The 17,919-nt window shown below is 41.9% G+C and overlaps 1 protein-coding gene across 1 annotated transcript in view; it reads right to left on the minus strand.

The window, feature by feature from the left end:
- Window positions 1-3,893: 3,893 nt before the first annotated feature.
- Window positions 3,894-17,919, minus strand: part of OPN4 (opsin 4) — a 42,109-nt gene continuing 28,083 nt past the window's right edge. Inside the window, exons 8-12 of the mRNA XM_043552053.1 lie at window positions 17,235-17,412; window positions 14,168-14,320; window positions 12,353-12,421; window positions 10,662-10,700; window positions 3,894-9,643 (exon numbers count right to left, since the gene is read on the minus strand). Coding sequence (XP_043407988.1) covers window positions 9,359-9,643; window positions 10,662-10,700; window positions 12,353-12,421; window positions 14,168-14,320; window positions 17,235-17,412 — 724 coding nt within the window. The 3' untranslated portion in view covers window positions 3,894-9,358. The remainder of the gene's footprint in view (window positions 9,644-10,661; window positions 10,701-12,352; window positions 12,422-14,167; window positions 14,321-17,234; window positions 17,413-17,919) is intronic.

A 17,919-nucleotide genomic window follows, 5' to 3' on the forward strand; every position in this document is an offset into this window, starting at 1 on the left:
AGTGCTGCAGGTGGGAAAGCAGCATTTAAAAAAAACAAAATCTCATCCCCCTTCAGTCTTGGCCCTGAAGCCACCATTCTTCACTGTGGATGGGAATGCTCATGGTACCTAGCCATGGTGTCTATTAACCAGCCAAAGGAGTCAAGTGACCCAAGCCCCTCCCTTTCTTTTCTTGCCATCAAGGCCTGAGACTTCACAGCACACCCAACACCTGTCAACCTAGAGACTAAATTCTGATTTCCGTGACCCCTGTTGAAATCCACTGAATTTACTGGAGGTACAATTCACATGCATGAGAAGAGTATTTGGTCCTGTGAGTGAAAACCCAAACCTAGACAGATCCCTAGCACGTCCACAGCAAAGTCTATTTAAACTTGACTTTCTTCTGAATCTCTGTCTTGTAACCACTTTCTCATTCAGATGATGAGGTTTCCTCCTTTTCTTGACATTTGTGTGTGCAATAGTAGACAGCATAGCCCCTTTCCCTCAGGTCCTGGATACTATAGCTGCCCTTCAAAAGCTATTGATTTCACGAGTGAATAATCTGAGTGTTTCCGCTTCCTTTTCTTATTTATAGTCCTTGCATCAGTAGACAGTGCTGGTGTTTGAGATTGGCCTCGTCATCCCAAAAGCAATAACTGTCTAATTTCTATAATATGTCTTGTCTTATAGAATGATTAAAAAATCAGCAGGTTGAGCATTCCATTCCCCTCCCCAATCACTGTGATCACCTTCCTAAAAGCTGTTGCTTTATATCGCTGCTTCTGTCCTTTCTCTTGCTTTACCATCCTTGCTGCTCCATTCTCTCTCCCTCCCCCTTCTCATATTCCTTGCTTTCAGTGTTCTTCGGACAAAAAAAAAAAATCAAATCTTTCTGGCTCGCTTTGTGTTAAAGAAATGAATACAGAAAGAACATGGCCCTCACATGTACCTGCAGTTAAATTCACAATCAGTATAGTGTAATATTACAGAAAGTCATTGTTTAAATAGATATAGGGCCTGGTCCTGAGCAACCACAATGTTTATCTAGGAACTTCACTGTGTAAAGGCCAATAATAGTTAAGTGGGCCATCAAGTACACATTTGCCTGCTCTCTAACATTTGTCCCACTGGTCTGCTTTAACTACTTTCAGGTTATTTTCTACTCACCTTAGCTCTGTTTCTGGCCCCTTCCCCGTCAATTTTTGCTCTTTTACCTGTGTGTAATGGAGCAGAACTTGGTCTGATATTTTTAATATACAGTTTGTCCAATAAATACATTATACACAGGCCACTTCAAACGATGTACAGAATTATGATACATAGTGTTAAACCACATTTTAGTATTAAAATGTTTTCTGGTATACACAACACATGCATACAGTGCATCTTGAGTTGACAACTTAATTAAATCTTGGCAGTATTGTTTGAATTTCCCAGTCTGTGGAAAAAGTTATTACACATCCCTTATTCACATACACTGGTTTTTGCAGTGTGTGTGTCAAATATTGATAACTAAACAATGAGATAAGTTTGCATTTCTGTCAAAGGATCTTGGAGATCTTTACAAACAGTGAATGTAGTGTCACACCATCCTTGTGAAGTAGGTATTATCTTCATTTTACAGACGGAAAAACTGAGAGCATCAAAGTAAAGTGACTTGCTGAATTCTGTGGCAAAGCTACAAATAGAACCCAAAAAAAGAAAAGGAGTATTTGTGGCCCCTTAGAGCCTAACAAATTTATTAGAGCATAAGCTTTCGTGAGCTACAGCTCACTTCATCGGATGCATACAGTGGAAAATATAGTGGGGAGATTTTATATACACAGAGAACGTGAAACAATGGGTGTTACCATACAGACTGTAACAAGAGTGATCAGGAAAGGTGAGCTGTTACCAGCAGGAGAGCGGGGAAGGGGGATAGCTCACCTTTCCTGATCACTCTTGTTACAGTCTGTATGGTAACACCCATTGTTTCACGTTCTCTGTGTATATAAAATCTCCCCACTATATTTTCCACTGTATGCATCCGATGAAGTGATCTGTAGCTCACGAAAGCTTATGCTCTAATAAATTTGTTAGTCTCTAAGGTGCCACAAGTACTCCTTTTCTTTTTACGGATACAGACTGACATGGCTGCTACTCTGAAATAGAACCCAGACATCCTGACTCCCACTCCTGTATGTTTACCACAAGAGTATCTTTCCTTCTTGCAGTAGATGCTTGTTACAGGCTTTCACTGAAGTGAATGCCATTGAAAACAAATATGATAGCCTTTCCTTTTTACAGTTCAGGCTTCAGCAAGAGTGCTTATGCTTTCAATATGAGCCTCTGTTTTGAACGATTTATAATTTAGGAGGCAAATAACCCATGCTCCAGTTTGTCATCAGAAATATTAGGCTAAGAATAAAATTTCACAAAATTAAAAAATTAAACCACACTGTATTGCTCTTCTTGAGCTAAGAGAACTGGAACCCTAGTCCTGTATAACCGCTCTACCTAGTTTAGTTGTAGGGCCGAATCATGCAAATATTTATGCACGTAGTTAGCTTTGTGCATATGAGAAGCCACATTGAAATCCATTGTTCTGCTCACAGGCTTATAGTTAGGCGCTTCTGCAAGCGTTCGCAGTACTGGACTTTACTTTGTTTCACAGGAATTGCTGCCACATTAGATGCATGGGCAATTTATGTTTCACCTTTTAAGGCATGTTCCTGCTTGTATGATTTGGATTGTCAGTTCTTCACTCTAAACCAGAGGTGGGCAAACTATGGCCTGTGGGCCACATCTGGCCCGCGGGACTGTTCTGCCCAGTCCCTGGGCTCCCGGACCGGGAGGCTAGTTCCTGGCCCCTCCCCCGCTGTTCCCTCCTCACCTGTAGTTATGTCGCCGCATGGCAGCGCTCTGGCCTGCCGCTCCTGTCGGGCAGCGTGGGGGAGCACAGCTGGCTCCAGCAGGGGTGCGAGCTCCTGCTGCTCTTAACAGCATGGTAAGGGAGTGGTGGGTTCCAGGGGGCAGTCAGGGAGCAGAGGGCGGTTGGATGGGGTGGAGGTTCTGGGGGGGCAGTCAGGGGACGGGGAACAGGGAGGGTTGGGAATGGAGTCCCTGGGAGCCTGTCAGGGGGTAGGGGTGTGGATAGGGGTGGGGGGGCAGTCAGGGGACAGGGAGCAGAGAGGGGTTGGATAAGGGGGTGGGATCCCAGGGGGCAGTTATGGGCAGGGGGTCCTGGGAAGGGGCGGTCAGGGGACAAGGAGCAGAGGGCGGTTGGATAGGGGGTGGGAGTCCTGGGGGGGCTGTCAGGGGGCAGGGGTGTGGATAGGGGTCAGGGCAGTCGGCGACAGGAAGCGGGGGGGGGGGCGTTGCATAGGGGGTGCGGTGCCAGGGGGCGGGCAGGGGCAGGGGTCCCAGGAGGGGACAGGAAGCGTCAAGGGGGTTGGATGGGTTGGGAGTTCTGAGGGGGGCAGTCAGGGGGCGGGAAGTGGGAGGGGCAGATAGGGGGTGGGGACCAGGCTGTTTGGAGAGGCACAGCTTTCCCTACCCAGCCCAGCCCTCCGTACAGTTTCGCAACCCCGATGTGGCCCTCAGGCCAAAAAGTTTGCCCACCCCTGCTCTAAACACTGAAAAATATACAGTGATTGCAACAAAATGTTTGAAACTGCCACATGACTAACCATTACTGTAATGAAATGTCCCTTATGAAGTTATGCATGATGGATTTTGTGCTACACAATGGTGCAGCCTCAGTTACCAAACAAAAATTCACATTTTACATATCTTTTAAACTCCATCTGTTCTCTCTCTCAGAACTAGGCAGCTTTCATTTTCCATGCACAGAGTCCACAGTCAGAACTATATATTTAATGCATATAATTTTTCAGCACGGGTTCCTAATGATTTTTTACATAACTACGCATCAAGTTTACATATTTTATTAAGCAATTATATATACACATATATAGTTATTTACTGAAATCATGACACTATTGATCATCAGCCCACAAATTACATGTAGGAAAAGGCAGATTCACATAATAAAGTTTGCATGAAAAGAACCTTATCATTGTGAAACAATCCCACAACTACCGGACAATTCCAGAATGTAGGTACAAAGAAGAGCCTGGCTTAAATTTACCCAGTGGAAGCTGGTTTTGTAAAGTAACAGGAATTTCATTTGTAATTGTGAAGTTCCTGTCTTCTGCTGTGTGGGTTTGTTTCACAACATGAACTCCTCTGTTTTTCAGAAGTTTCTACGACTTGTTATGTTATTGCAAATCAATTTTTCCTTATGATAAATTTTAACAAACAAACAAAAGATCACATCCCAATCCATAACAAACAGTGGTAATAAGACACAATATCAGCTTTTACCTACATGTTAATTTTGTGTGAGATCCAGACCAAAGCAAGGAGATTGTCAAAATTAAAGCTGAGTGTAAGATCACTCTGTTTGCTTAGGTTTTACAAACACATTTAGGGCCTAATTCTTAACCAAGTGAAGTCAACAGGAGTCTTTCCATCAACTCAAACAGATTTTGGATCAGGCCCAAATATGCTTCATAGACAGCATTCATTTTGCATCTTTTTATCCAGTGATTACCTTGAACCTGATCCCTTCCCTTTCTGTTGTCAGTTTCTGTGTTTGTCTGATCAAAGATAGCTTATGGCCAGCCACAGCACAGGTGCCCAACCAAGGGGAGGGCATAAGAAGGCATTCCCCCTCATCCCAACCTTCTCAATTAGAGACCATTCACAGCTGCCATCTTTGTGCTTCTCCCGAGAGCGAGCACAGAAATGTTCAACACTTAATGTCTATGTGCTGTTTGCTTTAAAAACTGAAACAAAGTTTGCCGCATCTGGGGGTTGAATTTCTCTCCTCAGTCTCAACCACTGATGCACTGGCTGTGCAAGGGCAGAAAGATCCCCACAATACTGGTGCCAAAATTATAGCCAATAAGTGAGTGAGGATCTGCCACCCAACAATAATGCCAGCACATATGGCAAGTATCACGGGAGCCTCACCTGTATATACACAGTCAGGGAGCATCTACACTTGGAAGACATATGAGCCTTTCTGTAGAGGTGCACTCCTTTAAGAAGGTAGCCACCTACCTTCTTAAAGGACATAGCTCTAAGAAATTCTGCAGTGGTTCTATACTAGAACCCTTACCATTGGCAGAACTATTGGAGCTGAACCACTGAAGAAAGATTTTCCTAGTGTAAACAAGGCCGGACTGTAATTCTAACACAGCATAGTGGAATCTCAGGGACAAATTCACTTCTGGAGAAACTTCATTGACTTGAATGGAATTACCAGTGATATATTTAAGCCACAGTATTTACAAGAATATAGATATGCTAACATAAAGCCCTCGACTAAGAGCTTCACATAGAAATAGTAATAGAAAAATTAAGGGAATTAATACATTTCTTATTTTAGAGTTTCTTTTATATAAGCCTATTTCTAACAGAAGGCTGCTAGTACTAGGATCCCTATTACATTGAACCCTTGCGCTTGTTCAAAGACCACCACTGAGATATTTGTGGCCAGCCACCAAAATAATAATGTAACAGTTTGTTAATTACAGCAGTTGCTGCAGCCCTCATTACAGTAGTGGTTGCAAAACAGTTTCCATAATAATAATAGCTAGGTATTTTTTTTAAGGAAAGTGAGTATGTAGTCCGTGAGAGCAAGGGACTAAGAATCTGGGCTACAACTGACTACAGTGCCGGTTGTCTGCCCGTAAGCATCTTCTGAAGCTGTGCAAATGCACTTCAGTCCTGACCTGCAACAGCCTCCTGCTTTTCCAGTCCTCAGGCTCTCCTTAGTGGGAACTGCCAGTCATGATGAATTGTAACAGATTGCATAGTGATTTTGTGCTGTGCATGAATAGAAGAAACCATCAAACACATTTTCACTTGGGACCTAAGCCAGAATTTGAACTCAACTCTTTGGAGGTGCAAAGTCATGCATGAATTAACTCTAACTCATAGCACAACCCACAGATTTCCTTGACAATAGATTGGCCTCAGAATACCTGTTACAGCACAAAAGTCCAAAGGGAAGTGCTTCTGCCTCATTATAGTTCTGTTTTACATCCCAATCTCTGAAACACACACATGCACATGTGTAAAACAACAGGTCCACTTTCCAGTGGAAATCACACTGGGCAGCCAACTTTCACTGAAACACAAATCATCTCGGTCCTAACTCATTTTAATCCAGTTGGTCGTCCACTTTAAGGAAGTATAAAGAGACAGTAAAGCAAAAAGAGTGGCTGGTAAGTCAGGGATAGGGGACAAAATAAAGCCACTAAAATTAGATGAAATGTGAACTAATTATTTATTTATTACAAATGCTGGTGGGGATTACAGCATTCTTGACAGGGGAAGATAGATGAAGTTAATTTACTAGTCTATGCCATGAATGATTTCCATAGTTTTGGGAGAGGTGGGGTAGCTGGACTGGATTTCATGGACACAAGACTTTACAGAAGAGACTTGAAATGCTTCACTAATGCTTCACTCTTCACTAATTAATACACACATTTCAATGTCTTTGTAAGCAGACAAGTGCTAAGAGCTGTAATTTTTTTTTTTATAGATGCAGAATAATCTCTGGTACATGCTGAGAAGAAGGAAATGGAGAACAACATGCTGCAGATTCAGAAGGCTTTCCCAGTCATGGAGGTATTCTTTTAAATATTCTGTAAGCAAAGTTTGACCAGAGCAGCAGGCAATGCAGTACAGTTCGGAGTATTATCTCCAAGTATGTTACAGAGGAATAAAATCATAACAAGTGATGAGGATAGTTTTAGTGACACATAGTGTATTCTCATGTCTCTTATTAATACACAATAGAATGTATATGAGCTTTGAACATTTTCTTAATAGACTCTGTGCATGATTTCACCATTGCTTTGCACCTAATTTACACCTATAAGAAGTGGGTGCAAAACTCCCACCAGTGTGAGTGGAGCATAATCATCTGGTAGCATTTGACACTTATTTTGTACAAAAGCAAATGGCTACACAAGTGGGAAGGAAGGGGTGAATCAGACCCTCTGTGTTTAAAATATTTTTTATAGCGTGAATAATAGCTCTTAAAGAACTGTTTATAGTTGATGGGAATTTTCCAACACACCTTTTGTTAAGATACAATATCCTTTTTTCACCTCTTTCCCTGTTCTTTATAACTAACAGTATCTGTTCTATCAATTTAATATCTGTTATGTGCTGTATCTGGGGACAATATCCTGCCCAGGCAAGTTAATGGTGAAGGAGTTATGATAGATCTTTTCCATCTCTAAATTCCTTTTATTTCATTTACATGAAAACATCTTGGTTTCTGAATAGTTTATTTCCTCCTGCAGTTTGTTCCCTTCCTGAATTCACAGTCCTATCTGTGATGTCACACTTAGCTACTGCAGAAGTTATGGTCATGTCACAAACACAGGTTATAATTAGAGATGAGCAAATCTCAAAAGGTTTGTTTCAAATCAACATTCCTAGGACCTGGTTTACATTACATTTACATTTACATCATTTACACTGAGGCCTCTTTACACCACTCTGGAATTACATTTACAGTCACTTTAAGGCCCTTTATGGTACCAGATTGGTGTAAAGAGGCATTAAAGTAAATAAAACCCACTTTGTTTTTTGCCACCAATGTGCTCAAAGGGGAATCAGCCCTCACAGATCCAGGCTTGGTGGTGCTCAAAATATAAGTACCATCTCTGCAGAATGCTTTCCCCACCTATCTAAGGGCAACACTACACTACAAAATGAAGTCGACCTTAGTTAGTCGACTTAATTACTGAGGTTTTTCATGTCCATACTATTCCCCACCTCCCTCCCGCCGTTGGTGGTGTGCGTCCTCAGCTGGAGCCCTGCTGCTGGGGGTTGACAGCCCAAGCTGTGAGCCCTGCATGGGGCTCACAGCTGGAGCCACTACCACCACCACCCGGCCTTGGGGCTGATAGCTAACAGGCAATGTAAGTAATGCAGTGTCTACATTGACCCTTTGTTGCCCTACCTATATCAACTTAAGTGCTATGCCTTTTGTGGAGGTGGAATTATTAAGTCAATGTAGTAGGTGACTTACATCAGTGGGAGCTACATTTTAGTGTTGATGCTCACAGAGTTAGGTCAACATAAGCTGCCTTCTGTCAATGTAACTCTGCAGTGTAGACCAGGCCTAAGTCTTCTCAGAATACTGACTCCATAGATTTCATCTGGATTCTACCCCTTTACCTGATACCCTAGAAAGATCTACAGGGGAAGGCCAGCATAAATTATTACTACAGACAGCTATTTTCCTCCTGTGTGCTGAGAGAGAGACACACACACCCACACACACTCACATGTGTTGAGTAGCCGGGATAGCTACAGTTGAAGGAGGCCCTGACTGTTGCTGTCCAGAAGAGGTAAGAAGCATGGTTAAATGCTGAGGTAATGGGGATTCCATGTTTTGTGGGTGCCTGGGGTGGTGGTGTCAAACCCTCCTTTCCCCTCATAATAGAAAAATCAGAACCAGAATGCGTTGAGCTCTAAGTTAATTTTGAAAGAGTTTCTTAATAGAGTACCTTTCTGAGCCAGCAGCAGCTCTTTACCAATAAGACATTTAATTACAGCTTCCTCAGCCTTGAAACATGGTGACTGAAGCTCATTAGCTTCCAGAATCTTTCATATTGTTCTGGGGCAAGTGAGCTGAGCCAGGATTGGACTGGTCACTTAATAACTGACACAGAAGGAAGACAGGAGGGAAGGAGAGCATGGGCCACACTTGAAAATGATTTCCCTTCCTTGAGATAAGGACAATGATCTTAGACCTCAAACTGCTTTTTAAGTGCATTGCTTTTTAACAAAACCATACAAGAGCTTGAGAAAAAGCATGGAACTAAGAAGGGAGTGGAGCACTGATATTGCACTTAAACATGGTCTACTTAGAGAGCTTTAACAAAAATAAGAAACCTTCTCCACCAGGTACTGTACGTTTTCCCAAATACTCTCAACTCTATAATTTACCTTCTAAAAGTGTTTCTTTCTGGTATAGTAACTGTGGCTGAGATCTGGCAATGAACAAAGACCATTATCTGAATCTTAACCCCACAGAATGAAGTCTTATCATGAAGCCTGCATATACTGTAACTGAAGGTGGTGTTCACGCAATAGTTGCTAATTCCTGAACAGAGTGAAATCTGAGTGAAAAGTGTAATTTCATGATCTAGATTGTGGAGAAATAATATACTTGTTCTAACATACGAGCTAGAACAGGAAACCAACCACTGGAGAGAGCTCAGATGCTGCTTCAGTGTCTTCTTTTTACCCTTGGCTTATCTCGTGTTGGGTCACTGTAGGAATGGTGGCTTTCCGTGGATCAGAGCAGTTTTGGAAGGTCTTCTGCGCTCAGTTGATCTGTGGTTTCTCCTGAGATACTGGCTAAGGCAACACCCTGGTACAGTCTGTCTGGTTGGCTACTGTAGTCCTTATCCTGGCTGTGGCTACTATTCTTAGGGAACCTGAAGTCAGAGCTGTATTCAGAAGGCTGTTCCATTCCCTGGACGTTGCTGTATGTTATTATAATGCTGGGTATCTGGGTTGCAGACGGTCTAGAGTGAGAGTCTCCTTTTCGTAGTCCAGTGCCATTCAGGCCCTCACCTGTCTTAAGCATGCAAGGATTTAAGAGAAATGTAAAACACAGTTGTCTGCAAGATGATCAGATTGCAACAGTCCACTAAAGGGGAAAGTGACAAACATTTGGACAAGCACTCTGACAATCACCACTGCTAAACCAAAACAAATCTTATAGGAATGGGAAAGAATTTGACCTAGAAACTTTTTTGATGTATCCCAGGAGTCACTTCTGAGAAATATCTTACTAAACAAACTAATATACCAAAGCACAGCGCTTACATTCCTTAACACTTTGATACTTCAGGCACACTCCCCAGTACTCTGATGAAGGTTCGGGTTAATAATAGCACATGCCTCTGTGAACAATAGTGCAAGGAAGCCAGCGTAAGGATCTGGTAAAGCTAGAAGTACACATGAATTCCAGAAAATAGATGGTTACTTCCCTCCAAAAATCTAATCAAATCAGATGGCAATTGATGAGGCATTATCAGGGTTAGAGATGATAAAAGATAGACCAAAGTGAACCACAGCATGGAGGCCTTGAAATGAGACACCAAATAGTGAAGTAAATAGTGAATTAAGAGAGGAAACAGTGGAAAGGTGAATAGAATTAATTCAGCAATGGAAAATACTGGATGATACTAGTGAAGGACCAAGAAAAGGAGTGTGTTGGAATGATATCTTCATAAAGCTGTAGAGAGAATAGTAAAGCTTACTACTAACTATGAAAAGATCTATTTCAGGCACGTGTGTTAGCATTCACAGTGCAGTCTAAAGATAACACAGATTCACACTCAAATGCTGATTTCTGCCAATAATTCTTCTCTCTTTTTTTTTTTTCATCTAGCTGGATTTAGGGCAGATGGATTAGAGTTAATCCACTCATGGGATGTGTTAAAAAATTATCGCTGTGCCACAGCATCGTCATCAGATAAGAATACGTTAGTATGGGATTGCTCAAAAGGGTGGTGCTCTCCCAAGTTGTAAAAGTATATAAAAAAATCACACACAAACCCCCCTCTCCCCCTGCCCCGAAAAACACTTACTTGGATTTCCTCAAGGCTATAGGTTATAGATGGCAGGGCCTACACAAAGAGTAACAAAAGGTTAACAGCTTTCTTTTCGACAGCAATATTCAGTGACTGTGGAATATTGACTTTTTGTAGGAAGAAACACCTTACTCCAAAGCAAATCCTCTACAAAACAAGAGTCAGAAAATATTTTTTTCTTTCTTAATGGGGGTTGGAAAGGAAGTGTCTGTTATTAAAGAAAAAGACACAACAGGACTACTATGCCCTTATCTTAAATGCATGAGAGTAAATAAATCTCTTGCATACCATTTCCTTTCTCCAGCATGATCCATCTTGGATAGGAAAAAAGATAAGCACCTGATGTTTCAAAACTGCCCTTGCAAAACCTGTCATAGTATGCTACAATTATGACCCCAAATACAGCATTAACTGTTGTAGAATATGAATTTTTTTCAATTTTTGCTTAAATAATCTAAGAGGCAAGCAAAGATATATTTTCTATAACATTTTCTAGGGTTTTTATGAGTTGAGGATCCTCCTTCTGTTTTCCTTTGCACTCTTGCTGACACTTTATGGCTCGGACAGCAGTAAGGGCACAGTCAAGTTTTAGAGTCATGATTTCCACTTAAAAGTTCATCAGGAGAACTCTTTTCTTCCTCATTCATCTTACTTGTTTCAAGATATAATTAAGGCTTATATAGTATACTTTATCTTCAATTGATAGTCCAACAGCAATCCTGTTTAACATTTAATTAACAAACTATTTTACAATTAGCTTAGTTGTTTAGTATTTTAGACTAAGTTATTTGGAGCAGGAACCTCTCATCTTGCTACAATATGTGTTCATACAGAACCTAGCACAAAGGGCTTCTAAGCACTAGTGAGGAGCCCAGTGGGGTCCATTACTTCTACTATATACCCCTGACTAAATTGGGGGGGGCACCCTGTGGGTGCTGGGGTGTGGCCCAGGGGCACCACAGGTGCTGGGGGGGCAGCGGCGCGCAGCCTGGCCAGGACCCCCACTGGTGCTGGGGGTGGTGGGCAGCAGTGCACGGCCCAGTTTCCTGTGGTGCTGGGGTGGGCAGGGCTGGCAGGCTCCCTACCTGGCTCCGCTCCTCCCTGGGAGTGGGGACATCCTCCTCACTCAGCTCCTAGGCAGCTCTGCGCGCTGCCTCCGCCCAGAGCACCGGCTTCACAGGTCCCACTGGCCAGGAACCGCGGCCAGTGGGAGCTGCAGAGGCGGTGCCTGCAGGTGGAGGCAGCGTGCGGAGCTGCCTGGCCATGCCTCCGCCTAGGAGCTGAGTAAGGGGGATGTTGCTGCTTCCAGGGAGCCCTCTGAGGTAAGCGCAGCACAGATTCTGCCTCACCCTGTCCCAGGCCCTAACCCCCTTCCCCCTCCCACACCCAAACTCCTGCTGTTGCTGGAGGAAGGGAGAGCAGTGGCCCGAGTCTGCTCCAGCATTGGTCGGTGCGACTGCTGCAGGGGCTACCTGAGCTGCCCCCGGGCCAGGTGCACCAGCCACTGCAGAAGTCACGGAAAGTCATGGAATCTGTGACCGCTGTGACAAACTCACATCCTTACTTATGATCATATCTTGCACAGTCAACAGTGGGGGGCAGAGCTTAGTCTGTGTTCAGAGATTAGAAAAAAATCACTGCTTTCTTTCCTCAGTTCAACTCCTGACAAATACTAAAATAATACTTACAACAGGAGAGGAACTGCACTCTCTGACATTCAGCTCCACCATGGAAATGTCATCGGCATCTTCAGAAGTCTAAAAGATAAATGAGAAAAAAAGCCCATACATGACACACAGGCATGTCACAATATTCTACACCAAGTGGCATGTGAAATAGAAGAAGGGGGAATGGCGGGGGAGGAAACCGGAGGATTGAAATATAGTGAACTACAAAGGTCAGTGTTATTTTGTATTTCTAGCCACCATCTCAGTTAATTAGTTACAGTATATGACTACAGAGCATAAAAAAGTGTGTTCATGATAAGTAATTTAGACACTGCAGAACACATGATGAATAAGCAACAAATGACAGTTTAAAAACAAAAATACAAGACGTTCAGAAGCAAAGAACAAACATCCTGCCTCCTCTGCCCCTTGCAAATGTAACAAAGACAACTGGAAAATGAACCAGTGCTGAAAATAGAAAGCTGAGGACCTTTTACAACCTCAAGGTCATTACTCATCACATTCATATCACTGCAAGCTGTAAAGTGTTTTAACCACATAAAGTTAACCCTCAGGGTTATTTTCCCCCACTATGTAGGAACCCTCATTACTGAAATTAAGATGATATTCAATAAAGATAAATGCAAAGTACTATACTTAGAAAGGAAAAAATCGAATGCACAACTACAAACTGAGGAATAACTTTCTAGGTTGCAGTAGTGCTGAAAAGAACGGGGGGTTATAGTGAATCACAAATGGAATATGAGTCAACAATGTGATGCAGTTGCAAAAAAGGCTATCATCATTCTGGGGTATATTACAGGAGTGTCATAGGCAAGACACAGGAGGTAATTGTCCTGCTCTACTCGGCAATGGTCAGGCCTCAGCTGGAGTATTATGTCCATTTCTGGGTGCCACATTGCAGGAACGATCTGGCCAAACTGGAGAGTCCGGAGGAGAGCAACAAAAATGATAAAAGGTTTAGAAAACTTCCCCTATGAAGAAAGGTTAAAAAATCTGGGCATGTTTAATCTTGAGAAAAGAATGAGGGGAGACCTAATAATAATCTTCAAATATGTTAAGGTCTGTTATAAAGAGGATGGGGATCAATTGTTTTTCATGTCCACTAAAGGTAGGACAGGAAGTAAGGGGCTTTATCTTCAGCAAGGGAGGTTTAGGTTAAATATTAGGAAAAACTAACTATAAGAATAATTAAGATCTGGAATAGGCTTCCAAGCAGAGGTGCCAACTTTGTGATTTTCCCGGGGGTGCTGGACCTCCACTCGGCCCCAGGCCTCGCCCCCACTCTACACCTTCCCCCAAGCTCCCACCCACACGCCGCCTCTTACTGCACCCATTCTGCTCTCCCTCTTCCCACCCCATTCTACCCCTTTCCCCCTCTTCCTGCCCCTGCTCCTTCCCCTCTCCCCCAACGCCTCCTGTACACCCCTGAACAGCTGATCGCAGCAGGTGGAAGGCGCTGAGAGGGAGGAGGAGGAGCTGATCCGTGGGGCTGCTGGTGGGTGCTGAGCACCCACTATTTTTTTCCTGTGGGTGCTCCCTCCCCAGAGCATCCCATGGTGTTATTACCTATGCTTCCAAGGGAAGTTGTGGCATCTCCATCATTGGACATTTAAGAACAGGTTAGACAAATACTTGTGAGGGATGGTCCAGGTTTACCAGGTCCTGCCTCAGTGCAGGGGGCTGGACTTGATCATTTCTTGAGGTTCCTTCCAGCCCTACCTTTCTATGACTTTATTCTAATTATGAAAAAATGTGCAGATTTGTTAACTCATTGGTTGTTTGAGGGCTTGGATGGTGCACAGCATTTATTACCTTCTCAAAAATCCCAGAATCATGGCTTTTCGGTTTAGATTTGGCTTTTGTGTCACTGGTTTCAACAGCGTATTTGCCAGTTTCATAGGAAAGCTGTTTACTGACTGGTCTGGAGATCACACTAACGACATCAGCTTCTGTATCAGTCCAGCCCTGCAATGAATACATCGGAAACAAGCACTTTAGGTTGCCTTTGGGTTCAGTTACTCTGGCCAATAACATGAAGTTACATTTTACATGGACATGGTTCATAAAGGGGAAAGACTATAAGAAAGATATTTCAAAGAAGATAGCTGATTATACACAACATCATACACCCAAAAAGTTTTAGATTAGTGCAAACAACACTGTAAAGGTTGGAAAGCCTAAAACTTGGTCTACATATTTTTCTAGGGCTGGTTGAAAAATTTTGATCAAGTTTTCCTATCAGTTTTTTTGAAACTTCCATGGTGTGGGAGTGGAGAAATGTAGTCCAGCCAGGAAGCAGCACCCTCTGGGAAGAATGGGGACATGAGAGACGCAGAATTACAACTCCCATGAGGCATCACAGCAGCTCAAGTGGAAGCAGAGATTAAGGTCAATCAAAATGTTTTGACATTTCACTACTGGAAAATGTTTTGGAGTTTTTCATTCAGTGAAAAGATTTGATTTTTTTAAAAAAGTGTCAAAATATCAGAATTTCCTACCAGACAGAAATTCGTGTTTTCTATCCGCTCTAATTGTTCCTTATATTGGGAGAGCGAGAGAGCACAAGAGAGAGTGTAAAACAAAGAAAGAAAAGTGTGTATAGCAAATATTCATAAGCAGTGAGTAGCCCTACAACAACAAACCAAATATTAATAAAGGGTAACACTAGTTAGGACACAGATTTCACTCCCAAACTCAAGGAAGTTGTTATAAGCAATTGTCAAAAAATATGTTTTAAAATATCTTGACAATGTCCTTTTAAATTGGTACATGTTAGAATAAAAAAGAGTAGACACATAAGAGACCTTTTCATGGGGCCATTGTTCAAAATTGCATAAAAACCTTGATATAAGTTTTTATCAAAAGGATACAGACTCATCTAGAGGAAGGTCAGCCCTGTAATGATTCTGTTGACTTCAACAGAATTTGCATCTGCTTCCGACGGGGCTGAACTTGCTTCAATGCCTTTTTGGATCTGTCACCAGTTTTGTTCTGTTTTCACCCTAATGGTGAAACATCACACATTCTATAGTTCACATTTTACATATACAATGGATTTAATTATCACCACCTGCATTGGATCAGTTGGCTATAAAATGAGTTACAGTTCTGTTTTGTAAAGCCAGTCTCTTCTTGTACTGCTGTACTTGGCCACTTTCTACTGCAAAGATCTGTTTGGAAATTATTTTCCTTGAGATTTTTCAAAGGCATGAAAAAAAATTGCACTCTTTTGAGTGCAACTAAGTTGTAGATAGAGAATTTAACTGCTTGTGGGGGTGCTAAATTAGAGCCAGTTATAACTTGACTGACCAACCTTGGCACAAAATATGTCTTTGCTCTGCCTTTTTGTATTGTACATGTCTAGGGAAAGGAAACTCCTGGTTTCATGGAATTGCATGTGATGATCAAACATATTAATCAAGGAAAAACTTGTCAAAAACAACATTTAGCCAAATTCTGTCTTAAAGTCATACCTGCTTTCCCCTTGAACTTCAGTATTTAGAGAAGGGTATGTGTGACAAACTTCAACTTCCTACTAAATTAGTGATGAGTCAGAATTCCTAATGAAATCGGGGTGTGATGTGTTCAACTTAACAATTTAAAGGACACAGCAGGGAGGGGGGGGAGGGGGGGGGGAAAATAACATTTCTGTTTGACAGGTTTAATTTTGTATCTACTGTAGTTCCAAAGCAGACCTAAGGTTACTGATGCCTGATAGAAGTTAGCTAGGAAAAAAATTCAACTTTTTAACATTTATATACTTTGAGAATTTGACAGCAGTTTGTCAGTTTCACTATTTTCCCTGTGTAGCCAGGCTTCAATCTACATGACTGCAAGTGTCTGATTGGGCAAATCCGGTTGCAGAATGAGGGCCTTAGATTTCTCCCTTGCTGAAAAATCCTTATATCAGCAGGGTAGTAGAGAAGGGGAGAGGGAGAGCGTACTAATAGTTTTGAAGGATTATTTCTTTTTTAAAAATTCAAGATACATCATTTAAAGGGTGTTTTGTCAGAAACTGTTAGTGAATTTCAAAACATTCAAGTTGAACAATGTCTTTTAGCCTGATGGGTTTAATTTTGATTGGCTTGATAAGTCAGAAGTATAACATTAAAAAAAAGTTGGAAAAAATCACAGTTAAAAGTAACTGTCAGAATTCAGAGCTTGACTACATCATCTGAAAGGATATTAACTTGAAAACATGAACACTCACATAGAACATAATGGCATTTTTCCATTTTAGGAATCATAAAAATGGTTGAAAATAGAACACTAATGTGCCATTAATAACCTAGAAAGAGATGTGGACTCCAGAAATCTGACCTGCTTCCGGCTACCATGCAGAAACAACATTTCGCAATACTTAGTTTGGCAGCAGCAGCAAGCTTTTGAGATCTTCTGGAAAAATAGTTCTGTGATGGATTTTGTTGATCTGTCTAAATCTGCCAAATAATCTGTTTCTAAATGCAGCCCATTTCACATTCAGAAAGCGCATTGGCTCTTTCTTTACAACCTTGCCTCCCTCCAAGCACTACTTGGGGACTGCAATTTCACTTTTAAGTATCCAAGTTCCAGATCTGTGGTCATTGAAGCACCACACACTAAGTCCCATTCACTTTTTGTCTTCCAATTAGTGCATCTGTCCATTCTCCCATGAGTGACACAAACCTGTAAGAATATCAATGTTATTTGCATCCTGCTTTTAAACTTTAACTTCCTTTTTTAAATTCTGCTTTATCCCCAATTAACCCCCTCAGAGAGCCTCTGTACCTAGCTCCACAATGCATCTTTCCATCTAATCTACCTACCACTTCGAAGGATGCTGTATGAAAATTATTTACTTGCTTTTTCAAAATAAACATATCTGAAGGGTTTTCCTTACTGATTCACTGTCTGAGAGAGAGGATATCCGTCTCTTTCCTTTCTGCAGTTCACTTATCTCAGACTGGCTGGTAATAGTGAATCGTCTGGTTGAGAGATACCTGCTGCAAGACCTGGAGTCTTTACGAGAAACTCTTAGCAGGGGTCGAAGGCACGGCACATACTTTGCAATGGCCATTCTAGTGGATACAAAATAGAACCAACCAGTCAATTCCCTCTGCCTAAATAAAATTGCCAGCACAAAAAGCCACTCACCATAAACATGAAATTCATTCAGACAGACACATGCTGCAAAGACTGAAAAGTTTCCCAGATTTCAGATACTGCTTTGTGTGCAACTTCTCTTCAAGACAATTTTAAAGAAACAAGACATGAGTGATTTACAGCATTCTGTTGAGTCAGAATTTACTACTAATATTGCTGGGCGGGGAGAAGAATATTAAAATGTAATTTTTTCACTGAAACCAGCTATTAAAATGTTTTATCTGCTTAAAGACGAACTGGGATAAAAATAAAGCTTCTGGCCCTTTAAACTGAACTATGCAGAATTACCACATAGAGAATTATTTTAATCTCCCCTTAAGCAGCTATTCTAACTTCCTCCTGGGCATCTGCTCACTTAGTATCGGTGTGGTGGTATAAACTCTAAAGCAAACTGTTCTTTCTAGATGACGGGTAAGGGATCA

This window comes from Chelonia mydas, chromosome 7 (genome assembly GCF_015237465.2).
Source record: "Chelonia mydas isolate rCheMyd1 chromosome 7, rCheMyd1.pri.v2, whole genome shotgun sequence".
Lineage (NCBI taxonomy): Eukaryota > Metazoa > Chordata > Testudines > Cheloniidae > Chelonia > Chelonia mydas.